We start from the raw sequence: 24914 nt of genomic DNA on the forward strand, positions 1-24914 counted from the left end.
TTGTGCAGTTTCTATCTTTTTTGTTTGTCCAGAGTTTGGTTCCAGGTGATGTCCAATATAAATATTCCCTGTTTGAAAATTGAGAGCACCTGTGGATAGATAAATCCTTGAAGTCCCTGCAACCCTACACGACCTTCAGCAATTTCTTTCAAACCTTGAGGTGTTCTTCAGTTGGACTGATGGTCATTTCGAAGATGCATTGCAGTAGGTTCAAAAAACTGGAAGAAAAGTTTACAGAGAAGTTTAAGCTATGGGTTTTTAACAACGAAGATAACCAGCAAAACTGCCTGATTTCTAACTGTCTCAGCAGACTTAAAATAAAACTGGATTACAAGGGAGAATCCTCTTAGAATTTGATGTCCATTACCTGGATCATCAAAGCTCAGTTGTAAGTATGTATGGCAATGACTGTTTTCTCCTGAACTTTATTTTTCCAGTGTTTAAACTGAAACATGATGTAACAATATGCACTGCAAGCTTTATGAATGTTAACATACTGAAGCTAAATGCTTTTCCGGTTCTTGTTTCTTTCTCTGTTCTTGTTTCTTCCCGCTTGACCCATGCATCATTAGCATCTCATCTTCTCCTTCAACCTGTTATGTAACTCTTTTTTTTGGCCATCATACTATGTTCTCTGCATCCAGATAATATCCAGGACTCAGGACATTTAGCACATTCAGTGACTTTATACTTTCCTCTGCTCCCAAATATAAAAGCTGGCCTCTGCTTGGTTTCCTGCAGTTTATCATCAAAACTTTAACATAATATCCTTCTTTAGTTCGATTCACTCTATCATTCCATGTTTCATTACATTAAAAACTGTAATATAACATTACATATAAAAATTAAGATGGGTTACTTTAGAAATATTAGTAAGAAGATGTGAGAACAGTATATGCATTGTGAATGATATGGCAAAGGTAGACTAAATACTTGTATTCTTCTCATTAAAAGGGCACTCTGCATCCTAAATCTAGGAAATTTTAAATTAAACTAAGCATGTAATTCACCTGCCAAAGTCACTGTCATAAATTAGTATTCAGCTGAAGAACTTAGCAAGATTTAAAACCAAAAACAAAGCCAAAAATTCTGTATGACTTCGTCTCATTTGTCAGATAGGTTTGTTCTCCTTTTGAAGAATTTCTCTATTTGCTTATCTAGACAAATGTGTATTGTTTGTTACTGTTTAGAGCTTTTTGAGGATGGCAGATATTACTGTACTCTACAGAAGAACACACACCATAGAAACATGCCTGTTCCATTTTGCATGTATAAATCATGGGGATGTCATGTTTTCAGACCTTCCATCTAAATTAATTACAAACTGACCTTAAGTAGTGAGGGAGTAAGTCCTCTTAGAGTAATTTTAATGCTTTATTTTTTTCATATTATAAATGGCACAGTAATACTGCTATAGTTAAGCATCTGTCAGTGTAACAATTATCAAACCTTTTGAGAGAAATGTGGGCTTATCATACTAGTATCAGCATTTTCTGTCGTCTAAAAACTGGCATCTATTATTTCAACTGGGGATTCTTTCATATACATATTTTCAAGTAACTCCTTTTTTCTACTTTTATGTTGTCCTTTCATTATATTAGGTTCTAACAACGCTGTCTAGCAAAATGCAAGCAGAGAAATATATTAGCTTCACTTTTATACTTTTACCAATATAACTGTTGTCCTGCAACGCTGTTGCTACTCCACAATGCAAACCAGTTTACATTGAAATATCTTTTATGTATCAAGTTGCATGGTGGATGACTGCTACTGAATGTTTTCCCACTTGTTCCAAGGCAGAATAGAACCATGTATTTAAATATTAAGGCTAGAAGATAACTTTATTCCCATCCACATATAAAAAGCATTCGGTTGAAGTACTTAATTTCAACCTGGAATTTTTTTTCCATTTTTTTTTTCATTCAGAGAGTGCTGCTATTTTGCCTTAAAATGTAGCAAAAGATTAATTTTACGAGGAAGGTTTGCTGCTAAACTTCCTGCTTTCCTGAGCTGAACTTGATTCAGTATATAGAAGTACAATTAAAGAGTTCAGTCTAAGATACTCTTGCTATCTGCCCAATCCTGGCTGCTCTGAAAAAGAATATTCAAATGTTTAAAGGCGAACATTTTATTGGAAACACTTCTTAATTATACAAACTTCCAAATCCTAAAATTTCTGTCATTAACATACTCTTAGTTTACATGTATAGTAAGAGAAAGAGTGATTGACCTGAAGTCTTCCAAAAAGAAAGTGATTAAATGGAGGGGGAAGAAAAAGGTACTCCAAGGAGCATTTTGAAAAGTGCTCCCAGGGTTCTTATAAATATTATCAGATACAATACACAAAGATGACTTCTCCATTTCTGTAACATACGGCCCATTACTTAAGCCATAAGAAAGCTGCACGGTAGTGCACAGAAATACTACCAAACAGCTTAGGAATGCTGTTTGAATGATGTTCTGCACTGCCAACTACATTAATCAAAACCCTAGAAAAGTACACTACAAGAACTTACGCACAGGAAATGTGGTTATTTCAATGAACTGATTAGATATTTTTTTTTCATTTTGTTTTTTAAACAAAAGCCAAATGAACTCAAAGAAGTAACTCAAAAAAGAAACGGCAGTATACCTGAAATACTGCACAAAATTCATTTTCTAAATGAAATCAAATTTCTTAACTGAGTAATACTGTAGCAGTATTTAATCTTTTGGGCCTGAACCTGTGATTGAGTTGAACTCGTCTTGAAGCATGCCATGCTTTGCTCACCTAACTTTTGTATCTCCTCTGCTGCAGTGGAAAGGCTGACACATTTTTAATGTATTTTTAAAGCAAAACCAATCCTGTGTTTTCTTGAAAGTAACAACTGGTAAAGTGATACAACATATTGAATTAGAAACCTAGCAGTATATCACAATCATTACTAGTTACAACTGAGTACACAAACAGGAAAACGTAATTTATGATGAAGAGCTTGATCAACATTTTACATAATTGTTTACATTCTTCGTCATTCAAAACACCCAAGCTGTCAATACTGTTCTGTTTTCTAAATCTTGCTGCTGGATTTTTGCCATTCAATAAGGCTACTACAGAACATAATTTCTGAGTTTGAGAGCAGGTTTATGAGCTTACAAAAGTAGCATTTTAAAAATATTTAGTCAGCACTATGTCCTAGACTTCAGAGTATTTTAAAAGCTTAGTTCTAATATAACTGTTAATATACAAGGTTCAGTGTAAATATTTCATCACTACTGGAGGAAATGGCAACTATGTTCCAAATATTTCTAGATCCAAAATGTGAGTAGTTGAACAATATCACTGGCATTATGGCAAGCTACACAAGCTGAGGAACTGGCCTCTAAACAGAAGCTGTAATGATTATACATGAGCTTTTTTGATACTTCCCGTCTCTGATTGAGATAAGTAATTTGCACACATAGTCAATATTTTAATAGCAGGATCAGTAACTCTGGCACAAATGCTAAATTTAGCATTGGGCAGATTTTGAGTGGCCAGGAGTTAGCAGCTGTGACCTCTTGAGAGAGACATCTGCAGAAACATTTGTAAGAGACAGTGCCTCCTATCTTCCTGCTCTCCTGATTTCATATAAGCTGCTTGGCAGAACGCTCCATCTTTGAGTAAAAATCAGCAAAATTAGAGGAAAGTAGCCTCTGCTTCAAGCAGAGGCAAGGTGCCACCAATCAGCTGACCAGCACTGTCTTGTCACATTGAACTGCAACATCTCCTAGCTGTCCACGAGATTTCCCTTGGCCTGCTCTACCACTAATCTAGGAAATAAAGGTACAATCTGCTCACCAGTCATACCAGATTGCCAGCCTCTGTTTTTATTGATGTAGGGACTTGGTGCATTCAGTACCATTTAAATACCATCATTTTCTCTCTAGCTGTCCTAAATAAAGCTAAATATACCAATCATATTGACTGCTATGTACAGTGAGATTCAAAAACTCTATGGCAACAAGGCAGACGAATGTATTTTTTACCAGGGAAACGGACACCATTAGCTGTATTTAGGCAAAAGGGAAAAATTAGAGAATTAAAGCATTAAAGACTTATAATTTTCAAGCAGTCATTAAACTTTAAGCTAATTACTGACGATTATTCTAGACATGTTCAATTTGTAGGGCACACATCTCTTCTGAACCTCAAGGATATCTAAAGATATGATCACTCTCTGACTGATTAAAACAAACTTAAGCAAAGAATCCAGCAGCTTTATCTGCATAAAACCGTTCAGCTATATGACAAAACAGGAAAAATCAGTGTTAAAATATACAAAAACAGGGACTCTTGATTCACAAACTGGATACTGCCGTTGTCAACTCTTCACACTATTGTTAAATGTTTAGAATGAATAACAAATTTTTTTGGAGAGACCTCACTGAGCAAACCTTAGGAGGTACTAAAGTTCTTATCTCCTTCACTGCATTGCTTCAACAGATAATTCTACTATTCATTACTGCAGATAGGAAGATTAAGAAATGGAAGATTTAAGATTAGTTTGTTTGCTGAGAATGGCATCATATGTTGTCTGACACATTGTGTTCTGCTCAGTGCAACATGGCAAAGAGATAAGTGTTTACGTTTTTCATCTTCAAATAGCCTTCCTCCATTGTCCTGAGTGCCACTACTACTGAAAGCCACAGCTTATTTTTTCAGACAAGGCTATTATCAGTAATTTTTTTCAGAAAGGACTGATTAACTGGTGTTGCAAGAGTAGATAAACAATTAAAATAATAATGGTGAAGTAAACATATGACATATTATAAGCAAGTATTCAGAAATTCCACTACTCACTTCCATAGTGTCTTTTGAAAGATAAACAACCCAGTATACCAGGTTGAATCCTGCAAATGCCACCGGAAAGAGGATCCTAGAATACTGGTCTATTTTACTTGTGCCTCCAATAGGTGGTGGTGGTGGTGGTGCTGGTGGAGGAACAGACACGGGTTGACACTGGGATGCACTGTTTGATATTATGCTGGTTTCAGGAGACTGATCTGCCTGAGACGTTACAGAGTTTACTCGCTTCTTCAGGTTACAATTGGAGTCAGAATGCTGCAGAAGAAAGAAGAGGGGAAAAAAAAAAGAAAAAGGTGATTTTTTTGGATAGAGTCTTAGGTTTTGTGATCATTAGGCTTCTGTCCACCTTTCTACTCAACTTTCTGGTTTTATTACTGCTTCCCTGCTATAGAGCAACCTAAGGAAACCACAAAAGTAATGCAAATATACTGAAGTCCATTTGTGTCCTAAAGCTTTGCTGTAAAAAAATAAAAGAATATATGCTTTCCATATTTTTAATATGATAGTAAATGAAATTTACAAGAGAGAAAGAAAAGATGGAGTTAAAATGAAAAGAAAAGAAGGTAATGGTTTATCTAAATTATGATATATTGGTATGACTGAAGTTTATGTAGATATGAATCAAGTTTAAATAAAATAGCACATATGGGCTGGATCAAGTGCAGTCTTCACAGTGTGAGCCCATTGATGAGTTTGGGTAAATACTCACTGAATGCAGTCAAGCTGTCACACTGTTATTAGTCCCCATGAATGAAAAAACTGCTGCACAAAAGCAAGTGGATTAATTTTACAGGTGCTGAAGACACAAATGCTAAGTTGTCCTGTAGTTTTTTCCAGGGTGAAATTTCAGTTTCAGATATCTTATGATTCCAGCAGCAATTTCATGCCTACAACTGAAGACAAATACTCATCCTAACTGTAGTGGGACTATTTTTTTTTCATTTATGGTAAAATGAAACTGAATTATTCCTATATTTTGTGTAATAGTCATAGCCAGGTCCAATTAGCCTTTAGAAAGCTGTATGAAAACTGGTTAAAATTTAGCCAGACCTCTGGAACATTTAGATTTTACCTCGTAGTTGCTAGGCTGACATGCATATTCACTACGTACACCTATTATTTGTAGCCAAGTTGCCATTTTTTACCTTCATAAAAGTAGATGTAATAGATTTCTTCCTTGCAGAAAAGGCTTAGGAATAGGATCTAGCACAGGCTCTAAGCGTGCTATAATGAATATCAGTTACCCACTTTCACAGTAGTATCAAATAGGAGGAAATTTTCAAAATTTTCCTTGCTGCTGCTGCCACTACCCAGGATACCATTAGTAATGCAGATGCATGGCAGCAGGCATAAGTCTCGTATGACGGCTGGGAAAATACAGAAGAATGCTAGAGTGTCAAGTTGGTTTTTTTATTGTTTTGATATGAAGTGCTCAAGTTTTCTGTTAATAGGAAGCAACAGAAATACTTTAGGCTCTAACAAGCAATGCTAACATACAACATTTTAGTTGAGCTTGAATCTAAAGCTTCATCCATAGAGGATTGCAAAACTTCCAGATTATTGATGAAAAACATTGTGCAGCAAAATTGCACAACACATGGCAGCTATTCTTGGGTTTGATAAAGCAGCCTTTTTGGTCAGCAGAACTACATGACTGAAGTTAATGAGGGAAATCTTAGACGATGTAAATAATTTACAATACAACAGCATACCTGCTCTAGCAGGGGGGTTGGACTAGATGATCTCCAGAAGTTCCTTCCAACCCCATATTATTCTGTGATTCTGTGATATATATATTATAAAATGGAATAGTAACATTTGTATGATCTTAAGGTAGCAAAATTCTGTTAGATATGCAATTTCCAAAGTCATTTCTTGGGAGTGATTTAGTGACAGTCATTCACTTAAAAGAAGACCACTGTCAGCATTTTTGGGATTTAACTTGCAGGATTTCTATGGATGAAAGCAAATTTCAGTCCATCAGATAAATGAATGGGTCATTAAAAGGAAAATAAGTATTTTCTTAAATACATTGCCTATAGTTGTACTTGGGCCATAATTTCTAGATAAAAGACTAGCCTAACACACCTGGTATCTCATGTATGACTTAAAATAGAGTTATAACAGGAATTATCCTTTTAGCAGTCAGTATCAGAACAAGTGACATGGCATCATGCAAGTAACATTGTAGCAAAGTTCTCCTCATGGATGAATGGACTGGTATCTAACTGAAATTAGGGAGAGATGGAATCCTCACAGCTGATTTTAGTCTAAGTAAAAGGAGGAGAGAACAACATCTTATTTGCAAAAAGGAAAAAAAAAAGAAAAAATGTTTTTTCGGTATATATTGTTTTCACCTATTAACTTTTTCTTCCCTGACACCTCATCAGCACTTCCAACTTACCATATCCTTCCTTCTTCCACTTTGCTATTTGCACATTAAATGATTAGTATCATGTTTTGAATAGATATTAAATGGCATTCATATTCTGGGGTTGTACCTATCTGGAACACAGATGTTTGTTTTTGCATTTTCTAGTAAAATAGCAAGCAACAGACAGATTTAAATGGAGGATGATCTACAGATGTTTCTCAGAAAGAGGGTTATCCATGTCCACTTGCGCTAATCATCATAATAATAATAATAATCCCACTCTATCAACAGACTGACTGACAGAGCCTGGGCTACTGCTTTCATTCAAGTTGCTATTCCGTTCTGTTTGTATGCCCTGCTTTGAACTGAATTGTAGAAGTCATAAGGTAGCTGTTTTTCACTTTACTGCAAGGTCACTTGGCCTTTTGTGCAGAATGAGTGGTTCCTAAAAATATAAGTGCTGAGGTGAATCTTATGTGCAGTATTCTAGTATAAGGTGGGTCAAATTCTGCTCTGGATCATTCAAGCATGAATTGGGAATTATTGTACTGAGGTGACAGAGTTAATAGTAGGCAGAACAGATGTAGCATGTGGTCTCTGGATAATGTTACGTACTGAACACATTTAGAATGTAGAGGTAGTAAATAATTGTGATCATCTGAATAGGCACTTGGAAAAGTGTAATCCTGGTCGTTATTTTATTTATAATACTTATTAAAGCTCATCCCTATACAAGGAGGATTGCTATAGAAGCAGGATTATGTGATTTCATCTCAAGTTGGAGACAGGAAGATCTGGAGTCAGCATGTATCCTCAGAACCTGGGAAGTGCACTAACTAACCGGTTTATGCTCCCACTTTGAGGCCAGTTTATGTCCATTTCTACCAATGGAGTAATATTAATAATTTCTGATTACCTAAAATAGCCTATTCAAATATTCAGGAAGGACCAGTGCATTTTACTGTCTCGGTAAAGCCACAGTTTTTTGTCATGCTCTTCACATGCTGAGGAGATAGTTTAGAGTTGATATAAATCTTTCACAAAGTTCCTGAATAGTTCTTTATACTGTCTTTATCACCCTCATGTGCCCATCCAGTAAGTCAGGGTCAAGTCTATTTTCTTGTATACCACTACCCAGGATACAGAATTGTAAGTCCAAATTTAACTGAGATGTGTAATGAAGATGTTTCTCAGTGTGGTAGCTAACTGTAGACCAGACTTGCTGCCCCAGAACCACAACTCATATTTTTCATTGGAATTCATTGCTAAAGCAAGAGGAGGAGGCAGTGGCAAGAGGAAACCATTACAGTTGAGTTCTGAACAGCAGCTACAGTAATTTGTCTACTATATTTAGATTTAACTTTTCCTTTCACCAGATTACCCACGTTATAAATTTATATGTATAATGTACATATTATATTTTTATTATTTTTTATATATTTTTGTTATTATATTTTATATACATTTATAAATGTATAATGTATACATTTATACCTCCTTTATACTGCAAATACATTTTCTCACTATCAGTTTAGTTTATGACCTAGCAGTAACATGAGAATCTTATGTATGCACTCAGAGACTGGCTAACTTTAAACAAATAATATCTGTATGTCCTTACTTATTTATCTTTTACTCACTTATGTCTTTTTCCTGTGGACAATGCAGTAAAAAGAGGTTTGTGAGAATAACTCTAAAAGTTTAAACAAAAAATGTGTTATTCCTCCTTTTCTTTATAAATTATTGGATTAGGGATATTGAAATTTGCTGACATAACAAAACATAGCCCGTACATTCAACAGTGTGATCTGTAAAAACTCTGCTTAGCTACTGAACAATCCATATGCAGCACCTTGCAGCAGGAAAGTTCACCACATTTTGTAAGATCTCCTTTTGGGCATGCTCTAAGATACCTCAATCTTTATGGTCCTGTGCAGTTTAAGTATCCATCTCATGCCAGAGATTCATTTTAACCTATAATTTAGACATTTCTTTCCATATCTCATACGTGGCATCTGATTCAAAAAATGTGTATTGCAAACATCTATAAACAATGTTCTTTATAATTAAAAGCTGAATATAGCTTAGAAATCATCAATAGTCCTAGCTTTAGGCTTCTCTTTAGGAATTCTAAATTTACTTTCCTAGAAGTATTATGAGGAATAGCATGCAAATTTGTTTTCATCAGGCTTTACCCCAGTAAAAGGGTTAAGTCACTTAGGTTAAAGTACTCACTTGCAGCATAGGAAAGCCATGTTCAAATTCTTTCTTAACCCTCAGGGATTGAAATTCATCTCTCAAAATATAGCCTAACCATCAGATGAATGTGGTTAGAGGGAGAAGTTGTTGCCTTATTACTTCAAATCTGTTTTACTTTGCATGGAAAATCTGAAGAGCCATTAGAGGCAGAAAGCGTACCTTTGAAAAATATACCATGCCCATTGTATTAAAATTGCTGTCATATAAAACACGTAAGCACTAAGGAGAACAGAGACTGGAACCCTAGTCATTCTTTTTCCAATGTGAATGTACTGTGGTGGATTCTCTTCCTAACATTTATATGTAGCATATCAGAAAAATAATATAATTAGCGCAGAGCCTCTGTCAAAACATGTGTTTATGTTAAATGGATTTAAATGTTCAAAGTCATGTTTGGCTCTTAAACTTATCAGTGTCAGTCCAGAACAATCCCTGTCTCTACATTTACTTTGCTAAATTTCTGCAGCATATAGAAACTACTTCTTTGAGTGTCTAAGTGAGACAGAATTACACAAACAGCACTAGAGAGGTTTGTTTGGGTGTTTTTATATAATTTACCTTCATGTTGTTCTCTCTGCCCCCTTGCAAAAAGAAGTACTGGGATTAGACTTCTATGTTGAACAAAAAAAATGTCTAAATTCAATTCATCTTGAATTTTCCTATTTTGGTATGTGATACCAACTACTTCTAAGCCTTCCTTACTGCCCTTCATTGGCTTTGTCAATCAGACAAATATTTAACTCAGGCAGAACCAAATATTCGGCATCTACTTTCCGTCATGGGATGACAAAAAGTCAATGTAATTGAAAGTTGTTGTTTGTTTTTAATAGTCTACTTGATAATCTGCAACTGTGGAGGAGCAGGAAGGTCTCCCTAATTTGACTGAAAGTGCCATATTCTCAGTGAAGACTTTAATGTGTATAGCTGTTTCTGGATGATCTCATAAAGGGCTGTTGATAATCCAAATAGAAGTGCTCTCCTTTCCCTTACACTGGGATACTCATTAAACATACTCAATGTATTCTGACGTAATTATGGAAAACTAAATCCTCTGTACCGAAGTGCCATACGGCTGCTCTGCAGTTGGGCAGGGTTGTTAGAGAGAATGAGAATCCCTTTCTGCCCAAGCCATGTTATTTTGAAACACAGGGACAGGGCTATTTGTCGTGAGAAGGAAGCTCTCCCAGCAGTATTTCACTGCTCTGTGCCGTTTTCCGTTAGAACAACAGTTCTTTGAGAATATAACTGTAATCAGGCTACCACCCTGTCACAAACTTTTGTCTTTTACATGTAGTCTCTCACATGGACAGGATGACTTTTGATCCATGGTGTGTACTCCCTGACCATCTTGCATAACATTACTTCAAATGGTGCATACCAGACAGTATCACTAATTCCCCTTCCCCTACAACTTGCAGTATTGGGATATTTCTGGATTAAGGAAACCATAGTGATGAAAAAATACAAATAATATAGAAAATACACATTTGAAATGGGCTAAAAAGCTAAATGCCCAAATGTTTTCTATATAAATGTATAATGTTTGGTTTTGACATGCTAGAAGAAGCTTGGTCACCGCATGAATAAAAACAGGTTTCTGTCAGGGTCCAGATGACTACTCAGCTTGTTGCCATTGTATTTTGGAGTGGAACACCCATAGTTTTGTATTTCACACAGGGATTGCCTGCAGCTGACAGAGAGAGCAAGCCAAATTCTGCTCTCAGTTAACTAAGGAAAATAAGAGTGGCTTTCCTGGAACCAGAACAGGCCTGCTGGGCTGTCACCAGTTAACTGAGCACACAGTCGGACTATTGTCTCTCTTACCGAAACCAGCATAGTCCAATGACTTGAGCAGAGTTTCTCCTACTTTCATTAGTACAGCAGAGCAGAATTTGGTCTTCTGCCATCTTTCTTTTCTGAGTGTACAGGGTTTTTGGTTATAATATAAAAACTTGTGGGAAAAAGTTTTGTTCATTTGAATAAAGAAGGTTTTTAAATAAAATTAACTATACTGAAGGGGGATAGTATTTTGAAAGACTTTTTTTTTTTTTTTCCCAGGAAACATAGTTAATTTGGAAATAAAAACAACTTAATATATTCTGTAAATATGTTTATCTTGATAGCAGCAAAAGCTTCTAACTGGCTGTTTTAAACTCCTTTGAATTTTCATTTATACTAAAACTGTCTCAGTGGGCTTCTCTTACCCAAAGCAGGAGAATGGGTCTCGGGTGATACAGAAAGTACTAGTTCAGGCAGCCTAAGGTTATTCCCATCACAATGTTCTTTAGTCATTCTTCAGTCAATTTAAGGTAATAGATTATTAAAAACATAGAGTCTGTGTTGTTACGCTTAACGTTGCTGCTGGTAGCAGAGTACCATTGGCAGTTGTATAGCCATGAACATTTTCAAGTAAGTACATCTCACTTTTTCACTTCTGTTTTTACAAAACTAAGTAAACCTTTACGATCTTCAGAAATTTTCTCAATGTAAAAATACGATCTGATTTCTATAAATGCAGAAGACAGTAAGCACTTTTAACACACTGTTCACTACTCTTCATCCTATACCTGTTCTTTCATATAGCTAAAATTCTGATGACGTTCATGCACTTCAAAAACACAAATAAACATACTAGCATCATAAGTGGATGAAAAACTGCACTAGCCTATCTAAAAGAGCAAAAAGAAATTTAAAAAAATACCAAAGATTAGAAAAGACAAGGTACCAAAGCCCAGGGTATGACAGAAGGGAAAGATTTTAGTTTTTTTTTTTTTTTTTTAAATCAAATAAAGTCAACAGTTAAAAAACATTTTAATGTATAAGTCATGGATTCTAGTAGATTTTTTTCCCAGTGAATTAGAAAATAGCATTTTAAGAAGAGAGGCAGAGTAAATGGGGAGAAAAGGCAAAAAGAAGAGCAGGAGAGGCAAGATAAATTACGCAACGGGTAAAGAATAAGAATTGTGCACTTTAGCAACCAAAATAAGAAAAATTTGGAAGGAAAAGTGGTGAGAGAATTTAGAGGCAAAGTAAAGGAACAAGTTGGGGGCAAGGGGCAACAAAGGGAAAATCAGGTACTCAGAAACAGCTCCTAAAGCTACAATAAGAAAGAAACTATGTATTAAGCTGTGCCTTATTTAAACGTAACTGTCTTAAGACCAGTAATGTAGCTATAGAAGTACAAAGCTGAGTAGAGGATGATAATCCTGAGGAAATGGGCATACACTCATGCCATCAGCCTGTGCTAACTACACTGTTGGCATTCGAATTAGCTAGTTCAGGTCTGCTTCAGCTGAAATTAGATCACTGGCTGCAGTACATCCATCTATATGACAAATACAAAAGTTCTTTGCCCCTTACCTTCACTGCACAAAAAAAGAAAGAAAAGAAAAAAGACAAAGCTGCTTAAAATCTGTTATCCTGTAATTACTTTTTTCCCAGCATGCCTTTCTGGAATGGGACCTTTTAAATCCATCTGTTAATTCTTCTAGAAGCCATTTGGGCTACATATCTTTCATTCAATTTTAAGTACCTTTCATTTTCATGATCTCATTGATTTTGCTTTTCTATTACTGCAGATGTGGGTTCTCACAGAGAACTGGTCCTGGGAGAAAAAAGTGGTGGACTTACAAGGCTTGAAAATTACTGTCTTAGATAATATGACCTTTGAGCAAGATCAGGACTATAGAATTTTGTGCACACTGCGGGCTGTTTTAGAGACTGAGTTTACCTTGGGACCTTGATGTTATGGGGTTTACTACTTTTCTAAATCTGCATGTTGTTAACTAGTTGTAAATAGCTTTCTTGAGGAAATGGTTGCAGTGTGCTTCCTGCTTATTTTATTCCCAGGTGCTTATTTTTTGCTTGTTTTTACTCTAGAAAAGCTAACAAGTGAATATTTACAAAATGAAGAAGGTGTGTCTTTAGTTTGGCTCTGTGCTTGTTTGTAGCTGAAGCCCTTGATAAGAAACTTGAAGTCTTCTTAATTTCTTTTTCTTTTAATAATTAGTTCAAAAGCAATTTCGTAGTTTGTGCTTAGCTTGGTCTGCAATGATAAAATGACCATGTAAAACTCACCCACAAGTACTGGAGAACCCACAAGCATCAGGAGTGTGTTCTAGTATATCTGGGCATATGCAGAGGGTTATTTTTTGAATCAGTTGTCTTCTCGAGATTGGGGGTGGCAGTGGCTTTGTAGCATCTGCTGTGAATTCACCAGCAGAAGCATGTGCAGAGCAGGCCAAACTGTTTTCATATCACTCAGCAGGAACTTCAATTAAAATTAGTAGCTGTTTTTTAATTTTCCTTCTTGGAAACCTCCCTATGATTAAATCAAACTTGAATAAGGAAGCGTGCGTAGGAAAGATGAGAGCTGTTGTTCCTCTTCGTTATATAGAAGCTATCAATATTTTCCTCATGCTACATAAAGCCAAGTGATCGCTTTACCTTTTTTTTCTGATAGCTTGCCCTCAAAAAGTCAACAAAAGAATAAAAATGAAGCTTCAGTACATTTTAAAGTTCCTTCAGTCTTAACAGTATTTTTCTTATTTTACACTATTTTACTGTTGCAGTGTTCTGCTCATTCAGTCCAGAGTATTTCTCAGTCAAATATCGTGATACTGGGGAGGGGAGAAGTATGTCCTAAATATTGGCAAATGCATAGTCTCTTTTCTGTAAGGTTTAAATATAATTCTAAAATTTACTAGTTAAAATAAATGTACATATAAGCATTGCAAATATTGCCAAATCTAGATCAGTCTTTCTATTATCACTTTAAAATCACTGCAAGATTCAGTAAACATTTGCTTCCAAGCTCCATTTAAATTTTTTGGACTTTTTTGGGTATTTTCTTTATATAACTGTGGTTTGAAAAAACAAACAAAAAAGCTGTGGTTCTGACTTAAAATGTATAAAGATTTGCTTCTTTTTGCATTTATATATTTTTATATTTTTTTCACTATATATTTAGTGAAAATAAAATGCAATTCTTTCTTTTATTATATCTTACAATATTAATGAAATTGTAAGCAAAATACAATATGGCTTACAAACACAACGCTTCCCACTTAAAGTGAAGAACGTTTGTTGATTAGCTCCAGTGAGGACCAGTAGTGAGATGCTGTGGAGCTTTGGTTTCGCTATTATATGGAACTTATCAATTATGAATTTAACAATTTGCATGTGCCTGACTTATAAATTTAACTGCTCTCTATAAGCAAATGTGTAAAAATTAGTATATGGTGGGTAAGATGTTGCCCTGATATTCAATAGCTTTTAGATTGACTTCTTAATTCAACTACAGACTCAAAGGTTTTGCAGAAGGTCATTCAAATTCTGTTATTCCTCTCAAAATGGGAAATGTGGTGGTAGTAAAACTGATTTTGAAAACAGGAGAGCTATAGTGGTAAATTATTAACATATGTTGTGAGAGAGCATGCATGACTTAGCCCAGGATGTAAGGAATAATATTTACAAGCAATTCTGACATACTTTTTGATACTAGAAAGCCTTCCTGTCTTTCACATGTACTAAAATCTATCCTTAATCTTTACATTTATGTTTTCTCCTCAAGCTTCCACCAACGAAGATTTTTATGAAAGTAACAGATGCCAAGTTTATGTAAAGGCTAATTTCTCTTCTTCCAGATGACCCACTTATGGTATGTACCAGTGTACTACAGTGATCCCATAATCATCTGGCCAATGCACACGTTCGTTCCATTGTACAGTGCCCTACAAATTCTGCAGAATTCCTGAGAGAACCACAGCTGGCTGACCACAGCATTGCTCAAGAGAAGTATTATGGATTACAATCTAATGGCTTTCCTTAAATATCTTACCAAATAAACATATATCTAGTAAATCGCATCTCAAATTTAAATGAACAGTATGAATAAAAGAAGTCTTTTCATTTTCTGAAATAATAGCAATGTCTTTGATAAATAGACATGATCTGGTTACATAATCTGTTTCAGGTTAAGATCACTTTAATATTGTTTTGCATTCACTACTTCAGCTGCCTTTTCCTATATGATGCTTATTATCAGAAAAGCAAGCAATTACCGAGACAATCTCGTCCTCTGCCGGTACAGTTGCTGCTGATAGTGCTGCTGCCAGTGCTGCTGCCCTGGCTGCCTTCCTCATTGCTCTCTGAGTCTGAAGATTGGTAAAGTAGTTGACAGCTGCGAACTCAATAAGTGCAGAGAAGACAAAGGCAAAGCACACAGCTATGAACCAATCCATGGCAGTAGCATAGGACACCTTGGGCAAAGAATGGCGTGCGCTGATGCTTAAAGTGGTCATTGTTAGAACTGTAGTGATTCCTTGAAAATAAGAGAAAGAAAATGGGGGCATTAGAATTTTGCTTCAACCCTGCTACTCGTAAATTCATATGTATTAAAAAAACCCAGACAACTCCTCTTTGGTTTTAGCTGTGTACCAGCTAACCAACAAGACTGCTAAGTATTTTGTATTCTTAAGTAATTCACATATACTGGCTTCAGCATCTAAAAGCTCTGAACAAACTTCCTTAACACATTGAGCAGAGTGAAAGTGAAGATAACTACATGGTGCAGCTTCTTAGAATTGTGATAAACATGGGTATAACAACATTCAGGCTCAAACTATGAAAGACACTTTACTTAAGGGGTTAGTGAGTGGAATGTTTGGCAGAAATCTAGATTAACATACTGTCATTTCCCAGCAGTGGTCCCCTCTTTCTCCTGTTGCATAAGACAGAACATGGATTCCAGAACCCTCACCGAATCAATCGAATTCTTCATTAAAATTGCTGGTAGGCTATGATCCAAATATTTCTAGTAATAAGAGTTTGGTGTCCTTTGTGCAGTTGTCTAATCATTGGATATATTCTTTAAGATTCACTAACATAGTTACAAATATGGAAGGACAGAAATGCTACTTCTTTGGAGCTGCTTACCTATTTTCACACAACAAATCTGGTGATGTAGCTCATGGGCCCCACAGTGTTCATGTGAACTCATGAATTTATTCTTTCTGGTTTTGAGTGTACAGCATTAATAATGTAGGAAATATACTTACTTCCTACTGCTGCCTGATACAAGCAAAAAGTGCAAGAGCAAACTCATTCATTAACATATAAGCCTCTGTGACTCATGTTTGCTTGTAATTATGCCTGCTATAATGTGAAAACCGCAGGTATTTAAAGACAGTAAGGTGGAGAATACCCTCTTCTGCTCTTTTCTGCAGCTGGGAAAGAGTAGGTGGGAAAGTAAAAGATGTTATAATGTCATGTTGTGATGATGAATCAATATGCTATGAATGATGCTCAGTGGAAAGGATGCAGTGTCATTGCATACTGCAGCATCAAGACAGTGTGACTTGATTATTTTCAGGTTTTTTGCAACTCTTTCACATGATGTAGCTTGCCAGCTGTCTAAGGTTAACTACGTCTCAATGTCATTACTCAACATGTTTTAATGAAATGCAAATAGGAGATGGTATAAAAATATGTAGGATCTCTACTTCCCCCAAATCTGCCAGACTCCTTTTATAATATGAATACAAGTATGCTGAGATATATTTCAATTTCAAAGGTCCAGAATGAACTTTTCAATATGATGTGTGATTAGATTAGAATCTGTCCATGTGCTAGTTAGTAATAAAAATGATATATTCTGTGTCTGAATAAAAACTTACTGCAGCAGAAATTTAAACTTAGGAATAGGACTCCTATTCTATTATAGATATAGATAAGACTTCTCTCAATGTGGAGTGAATATTGATTAAATGCTCTGCACTGTGGAAAACTACTTTATCAAACTGAATACCAAATTACAGTTGGTAAACTGTGTAACTGATGATTGTTTACCCGTCTTTCCACTTTGAACAATTCTTAGTAAGTTTTGAAGAATCTGTTACATAATGCAAATACTGGAATGTTATCTTTTCTTAGTAAAAATGAAACAACAGAACAACCCAAACCTTTCCCTGTCTGAGACTGTATTATAACTAAAGTTTAATTACTAGATATTGATTTAGAGTTCCCAGGGTGACCTGCTAGGAAGGTAAAAGCTGACTACTATCTTTCTGCAAAATAACTGGTGAACTTTTTGCTAGGAATAAAAAAGATTAGATAAAGTCTGATAAAAATGTTTCTTACTCTTAAGTAATTTCTGATAATGCCTTGCTTCATAAAATTTCACACATATACACACATATATATATGTACATGCGTAGCTACATACATAGCTCCACATAAAGTAAGGAATTTCTTACTAGCAATGTGCTGTTCTTTCCAATGACACAATTATAAAGAATGCAAGAAGTGCCTCTTCAAGTATTTCTGTCTCCCGTTTTTCACTTTCAGAAGTGTAGAGAATAGGTGCTTATGACCATTAATTTATCTTTGCAAAATATTTAGCGTATTTATTGTAATATTACCTGCAAAGGATAACTGGCATCCATTTTCCAGTTATATAGAGTTACTAAATGAATTTGTTCTGAGAAACTGGTTTGGGCACACTATTGCCATTCTTCTACTATTAATTTCTCTTTGTTCAAACGTATAGTTTAGTAACTTAGAAGTAAAACTGAAAATTTATTATTCAAGTATTTGCAATAAGATACAGAAAAGAGACTTCTCCATTTTAAACCTTCTCAATTTTAAACCTTCTCTTTTTTACTGGAGCCTGAAAGTCTTTTTTTGTCATAAGGAATTTTCCCTCTTTTCCTTAGATGAAGGTATTTAGAATCCATGGGATTTTGAATTAGTAAGGACTATAAATTCAGACTGTGCCTGGGAGAACTAAGAATGGAATAAGGATTGAAATACTATTTTAAAATGCCAACATGACTAATTTTCCACAATACTGAGAAAAGTGCCTATTTTACTATTTTCTTAAAATATTTTCTGTTTCTAATTCTATATTTGCTCTTCAGTAAGATATCTAAGAGTTGTTATTCCAGGATTTGGGGTCTCTATGTAATTATTACTGAATTAGCTAAAGACCTATTTGCACTTTACTTCAAGCATATAGAATTGATTTCCACTGCCCACTGCGTAGCAAATGTTTTACTCAAAATGTAGACAATGTAACTGTATAGTCCAGTCCATCTCAAGTGCAGAGATGCAAAACAAAGCCAAATCAGGTACATATTTGGGGTATAAACTTCCTATATATATTTTTTGCTTCAATTGCAATAAACAGCCTTGAAAATCTATTGCCTGATATTTTAATATTTTTAAGCACTTAAAGAAATCCCAATTGCCAGAAAATAATACTTCAGTGCTTAAGGATGCCGAACTGCATCTCAACTCCCAATTGGGGATTTTAAGAACAAAACCATTGATCTTCCTTTGGAGGTGCCTTAGGAAGTTGCATCCACTTAGCATTCCTAAAAGTTTGCAATGCTTTTATGAATGCCATTCAATGCAGGTAGGAAATACCAATTGACCGAAATCAAATTATACAAATTCTGTAGCCTGCTACCTACAGTTACAGACTCATTTTGAATTATGAGACTTGCATCATTTATGCTTAGGGAACATATAGCTACCTTTTTGTACTGAAGACAAGTCTCACAAAGGGAATTTTTTGTATAGAAGTACTGGGTTAAGAGAAAATAGATAAGGGTGCAAAATGTGTATGTATGGGTAGTGGATTAATGAATTTTTTGACAAGTTTTATTATTTTTGCTAGTATTTCTATGATCATCTGGAAACAACAATTCGGTTAGTGAAAGTTTACCCCTTAACAATGAGTGCAGTTCCAGAGCCTATCAAAACCCACAGCTTTGGGAGCATTAATTCAAAACACTGGAAAGAAAAAAGGGCCTTGCCATGCCGTATGGACACACCTTTAACGTTATGACTCCAACCTGTGCTAGAGACAGGATTCATCTCACCTAACTTTATCCTCCTAAAGTTCTTGCCAGTTGTTTAAATACCTTTGTAGACTAGGGGAACAGCACTTCAGAATGAGTGCTAGATAAGGCTAGATGAGACTTTATGTCAGATGAGATTAATTCCATCCCATGTGATTTTTTTTTTAAACCTTTAACTCAGATTGCTTTTACAAAAGAATAAATCAATAGAAAAATTCTTCTTTAAAAAAATGGAGAGGTTGACATTTACTCTGAAATTGTCCATTCCTGCATATGAAGAAATATTGAGGGGAAGCAAAACACCACAAACAACTCTGGTTAACGAAACATTCTAAGTAAAGTACTTTGACCTTCATGGGAATATTGAATATTATTTGGTTTAATTTTAGTATTTACTTTTGTTCACTGAAACCTACTTGCTGTCTTTCCCAATTCCCACTGGATTACAGTAGCTCTTTGATATAATGGATTCAATACAGTGAATGAAGTGAATGACAAAAGAACAAAACAAGAATACCAGCCACGGTTCTTGCTGGAACAGATTCTTTGTTGATCCAAAACACAACTTGAGACAGGACTACAGTCATGATGCATGGAATGTATGTCTGAATGAGATAGTAGCCTATCTTCCTTTGAAGATGGAAATAAAGCAGCTGAAGTGAATATTCGCCTAAAACAAACAAGCAATGAAAGTAATGAATGAATGATATGTGTGATGCTGAGGTGTTCAGTGACCTTAATGCAGCATACCAAAAACTGTTCTGGCTGGAACAGACTCCTTGTTAATCCAGAAAGACACCTGAGAAAGAATGACTGTCATAATGCATGGAGTGTATATCTGTATCATGAAGTAGCCCATCTTCCTTTGCAAGTGGAAATAAACTGTCATGATTACATATTCACCTGTTAAGAGACAAGTATGTCAGCATTATTTTGGCAACACATGAGTAAACGTTATTGGCTTAAACCCAACATACTATGTTCTGAGGAAAGTACTTACAGGCCTCCTAGTGCATAATAAAAATAAGCTGATTAAAAAAAGGTTAAGTAACCTTATGGAAACAGAAGAGAATAATATTCATTTTATGTATTGTTTTTATGGGGGCAAGGAGGCAGGGGGAATTCTTAAGAATTGCATGAAAAATTGTATGCTTAAAGTGACACTATTGACAAGCTATCATTTAAAAGATAACAGATTATTTCCAAGGATTTCAGTTTTTTAAATGGCAAAAGATAATTAAACTAATTTGATTATATTTGGAAAACAAACCAGTAATTTATTTTCAAGATATGTTTTATAAAGTCAGTAGTTCCCACATGGCCATATCTTACCTGTGTTAGATTTAATTGTTTCACTAGATACAGTTTGTCCTATGAGGTCATACTGGAGGAGACTGGAAGACTCTTGTGGAACTTCTACTGAATGCAGGGGTCCTTTTTTCCATGTATAAATTATTTCACTTTTTGGGTAAGCATCTGAGTTTAAAAGGGAAAAAATACTATTATTAATTATGTAATTTATAAGCAATTGAAAAAATAAGTAGCGTGATCCCTTTTGTGGCTCAAATACCCATAGAAACACGCATCCTGCTCCAGCAAGTTCCTAACCTCATTAACTACAAAATGTGAAAAAAAAAAACCAACAATAAGAGAATGGTTGAGTTGGGACCTGATAGGCACTAGCTTTTGTTTCTTAATTTGCTATAAAACACATACATTGATTGCCACAGATTGACTAAATACTTTCATTTTGCAAAACTAGAAGTAATACAATAAAGGTACCACAGATTTTATGCCTCGCTGAAGGACCCACTTTGACTAGATGTGTAAGAATAAGAAACAATGAAATATGCTTCAACAGTAACCTTTCAGTGAATAAATCCATGTGCTTATGAATGGTGTGAGCCTCAGAGGAGAAAGTAAGATTCTCGTAAAAAATCTAATAAAACATTTCAGCTATGTCATTAAGTAGTGTCCTAGGATCTCACTTCTGATCTTCTCCCATATATGGAGACCAAACGTATTACTATAAAAACCAGAAAGATACAGAAAAACTTACAGCTTCCAAACTTCAATGGACAAGCATGTCCATCCATTGGGAAGTTCACCAACCGCATAGGACAATCAGCATTAATCGTTAGTCTAGAATACATTATAGTAGATGACAATGAAAAAAATGGTATACAGGAACACTGCTGAAAGAATCAAAAATAAAGGTCAACCAAAAGGAGAAGAACAGGCTCTCACCTCATTGTGTAAAGAATAGTTCCATTCTGCATAATTCTGAAAAGTTTGTTAGGAGTTGTCATATTATGAGCAATTGATTTTTTCCCATTTCTAAAAAATGTGTCTGGTGTCCAAATTTTACTGACCATTAAATTGTTCAATCTCAAAATTTCAGTTGGCCCACTAAACTTCAACCTCTCATCAGTCCATGTCTGCCGAAAGAAGACATCCATTGTGTATTCCTATGGAAAAATAAATAGGTAGGTGACTTATGTTTGGGGGCCAGCAGTCCCAAGTTGCTGTATATACAGTAGCTCCATGAAAGAACCTAACACACGTCAATAGCATTTCATTTACTGCTTAAACACTTAATCCTATTACCATTAAGTAGTTACTAAAAAAACCCCACAGTAGTCTCTGAAAAAATATCCTATTTTCTTATTATTTAAAGAATAGTTACATTTTATCAACAAACAGATAATTAGATACGAGTAAGGAAAAAAACTCATTGTCCTTTCAGAGATAATAATTTAAGTCAAAGTGACTGAGGTCTAAGGAAATACAAATGTCTAATTTAGTATCCTTTCAAAGTCCAAAACCAAACTATCAATGTTTAATTGCCGGGAACAAAAAGACATGCTCAGTACCTCTTCTGCAGCTCACCTTGGATGTTCATAAAGAAAGAATGTGAGTCAGTCACATCACAGTAGGATTATGGTGTCACGTTAACTCTTAATCTAAGTTATTTTTCTTAAGGATTCTTAGTAATATTCTCACAAGCCTTCAGAAAGGAGTTCTCTACAGAAGTTGTTTAGGAAATGGAGCTAGACCTTGGTTGGAGACAAATGTGAAAGAAGGCAAGGTTATACCTTCTCTTAGATTGGCTGATGAAGAGAGGTGGAGATACTTTTGGTTCTGTCTTGGGGTCCACAGTTCCTTGTCTGCAAAGTGGACTGCAGGCTCAGGTGAGCAGGTATTGAAGTAAGTGTACAAGTGCAAAAATAGCATCACAGTAAGTTTCCAGAATGAGAACGGCAACACCATCCTCACGGCAATGGCTTAACATTTTCCTGCTGTAATAGACGGAGTTCACACAAGTCCGCAGCTCCCTGAATTCGGGAGCACCCAGCACGACAAGGGGCAGCTGTTTCAGTAAAGGCACCATTCCCCTGGAGCTGTTCATCAGTTGCCTACCATGCAGCACATTCCTGCTATGTGTGGGGCCACAGATGCTTACAATCTTCTTAACGAGGTTAAAGAGGCATCTTTAACCTCCCATCCGTGCCCCCACAGGAGGCTAGCATTGCCCTCTGTGCCCAGCCTTAGGCCTGGGACACGGGCTGCCCTGGCTGACTCTGCTGGGGAAATAGCTATATGCAGCTCCAGCCAAACCGCTCTGCGGGGCCCTACAGATTGTCAGGCAGATTAAGCCTCGTAATCTGCTTTAATGACAGTCAACTCAGATGCCACCGTAATGAATCCCGGGAAAGGAGAGCAGGGGCGACAAGTGGGGCCCTTACCATCTCCACGTCGGACACTGGCCCAAAGCTGGTCACGTAGATGTCCGTTTTGACTTCTGTTACGGCGCCTGCGGAACGGGGAGACGAGCTGGGCGCGGAGCGGGCTCGGGGCCGCGGTGCGTGTGCAGCACCGGCGTCGCCCCGCAAGAGCCGGCGGGCTGGCGGGGCGTGAGAAACTCCCCTCCTGTGCCGCCCGCCTCCCGCGGTTTCACCGCCTCTCTCCGGCCGGGTTCGGGACGGGGCCCTCCTCCCCGCGCCCCTCGAGCAATCACACACACCCCCCCCACACCTCCACCGGCAGCCGGAGAGCTCCCGCTCGCCCGCCCCCACCGAGCCGTGCGCTCCCGGGCCCCCCGAGGGGATGGGAGTCTCCGTCTACCTCCAAATCCCGGCCGGAGCCTGTTGTCGTAGCCGTCCAACAGCTTGTCGAGGATCCGAGTGATGTTTTCCGAAAAGAGGTCCGCCTCGTCGCCCGGGCCCCCCAGCGCTTTCTCTATGCTGCGAGGAGAGGCGAGTCCCGCCGTCAGCCCCCTCGCCACAGCCCCCTCGCGCCGTCGTCCCCTCGCCACAGCCCCCTCGCGCCGCCGTCCCCTCGCCTCAGACTTCCCGCCAAACTCGCGCCTGAGGAGGAACCGGCCCCCGGGGATGAACGGAGGAGGGGAGAGGGCCCGGTTCCCCCTCGCCCGCTCCTCAGGGCTGCGACGGGGCTTGAGAGAGCCTCTGGGGGTCGGTGGGGCCGGGGCTGTGGCGGGGAGAGCTCACTCACCTCACAGCAACGCATACCCAGGCGATGAGCAGAGCCATGCCTCAGGTATGTGTGAGGACGCTCAAGTGCCCTCAGACCCGTCAACTGGAGCGAGAGCCGGTGCTCATCCTTCCTTCCTCTCTCGGCCCAGGGCCCCGCCGGGTGAGGATATGGGAGAGTCCGGCGGGCTCACCCCCTTCCCCGTGGTCCTCGGCCGCCCTCTGCCCCGGGTGGGGAGGCGGAGGGTGTCTGTGGCCGTGCGTGTCCTTCGGATTCGGCACGGCCGTTCAACTGTTCCAGGGGGGAATTAGGGTTTGAAGGGACGGTGCGCGGTCGGAGAGCAGTGACAATAATCGAATAAGGCATTAGGGGAGATTAAAAGGAAGAAATCCACTGCTAGTTTTGGCATGGAATTAGCAGGGACCCGTTAGGAAATCTGGAAAAGCGCTGGCATCTTGCTGATAGAGATTATGTTAGAAATGGCCTCAGCTTTTATTATGTTTATGGCTCACAGAGAGATTATTATGCAGCTTTTGCATCATTAGAACTTTGGGAAAAAAAAAAAAAAAAACACAAACCAACCCCCACCACCCTACAGTTTCCAATTTACTGTTTTTTTGTCCTTTCTCAACAGATTTCCTTATGGTCAATCCTTCAGAGCTGTGCAGAAGGCATGAATATCTAAACATATTAATATATGAACACTGAATGATAAAAGTTGGTTCTGGGTCAGGTTTTTGGATTTTTTTTGATTTTTTTTTTTTTTTAATACTAAGCTGTTTTGGAGGGTTACATACACAGATTTCACTCGGACTTTAAACCAGGGCATTACTAGGACTTGTGTTAGAATTGGAGATCCTTACTATTAAACCACTCGAATTGTATATCATTACTAATTTTGTCCTGCTAAGTACTGACTGAATCATTACTGTCCACTCCTTCAGTAAGTGTGTTAATGTAGTCAGCCCTAAAAGAAAATAAGTTCAGGCTGCTCCAGCCTTTTCTGTGACTTTATTACTTGTAAAGCCAATGAATGATGTAGCACCTATGTCATTTAGCTACACTGTAAACAATGGTAATACAGAGGAACTAATAACTA

At 37.2% G+C, this 24914-nt stretch overlaps 1 protein-coding gene across 1 annotated transcript; it reads right to left on the reverse strand.

Annotated features, from left to right (window-relative positions):
• Positions 1-167: 167 nt before the first annotated feature.
• On the reverse strand, positions 168-23874 carry GABRA6 (gamma-aminobutyric acid type A receptor subunit alpha6). Its single transcript, XM_074155739.1, has 11 exons — positions 23837-23874; positions 23450-23568; positions 23071-23138; positions 21572-21792; positions 21384-21466; positions 20657-20800; positions 20075-20227; positions 19842-19994; positions 15524-15783; positions 4823-5083; positions 168-218 (listed from the first exon to the last, which is right to left on the reverse strand). The coding sequence occupies exons 1-11, from the start codon at positions 23872-23874 to the stop codon at positions 168-170; spliced, it is 1551 nt and encodes a 516-aa protein (XP_074011840.1).
• Between the last annotated feature and the right edge of the window lie 1040 nt (positions 23875-24914).

Source organism: Numenius arquata, chromosome 11 (genome assembly GCF_964106895.1).
Source record: "Numenius arquata chromosome 11, bNumArq3.hap1.1, whole genome shotgun sequence".
Classification (NCBI taxonomy): Eukaryota; Metazoa; Chordata; class Aves; order Charadriiformes; family Scolopacidae; genus Numenius; species Numenius arquata.

Excerpts from the sequence above, each read along its gene's own strand:
- GABRA6 (XM_074155739.1), bottom strand. The coding sequence starts at position 23,874 with ATGGCTCTGCTCATCGCCTGGGTATGCGTTGCTGTGAG. Across the intron at positions 19,995-20,074 it reads TCCAGCCAGAACAGTTTTTG|GCGAATATTCACTTCAGCTG; the intron begins GTATGCTGCATT and ends TGTTTGTTTTAG. Across the intron at positions 15,784-19,841 it reads TCCAGCAAGAACCGTGGCTG|GAATCACTACAGTTCTAACA; the intron begins GTATTCTTGTTT and ends CTTATTTTCAAG.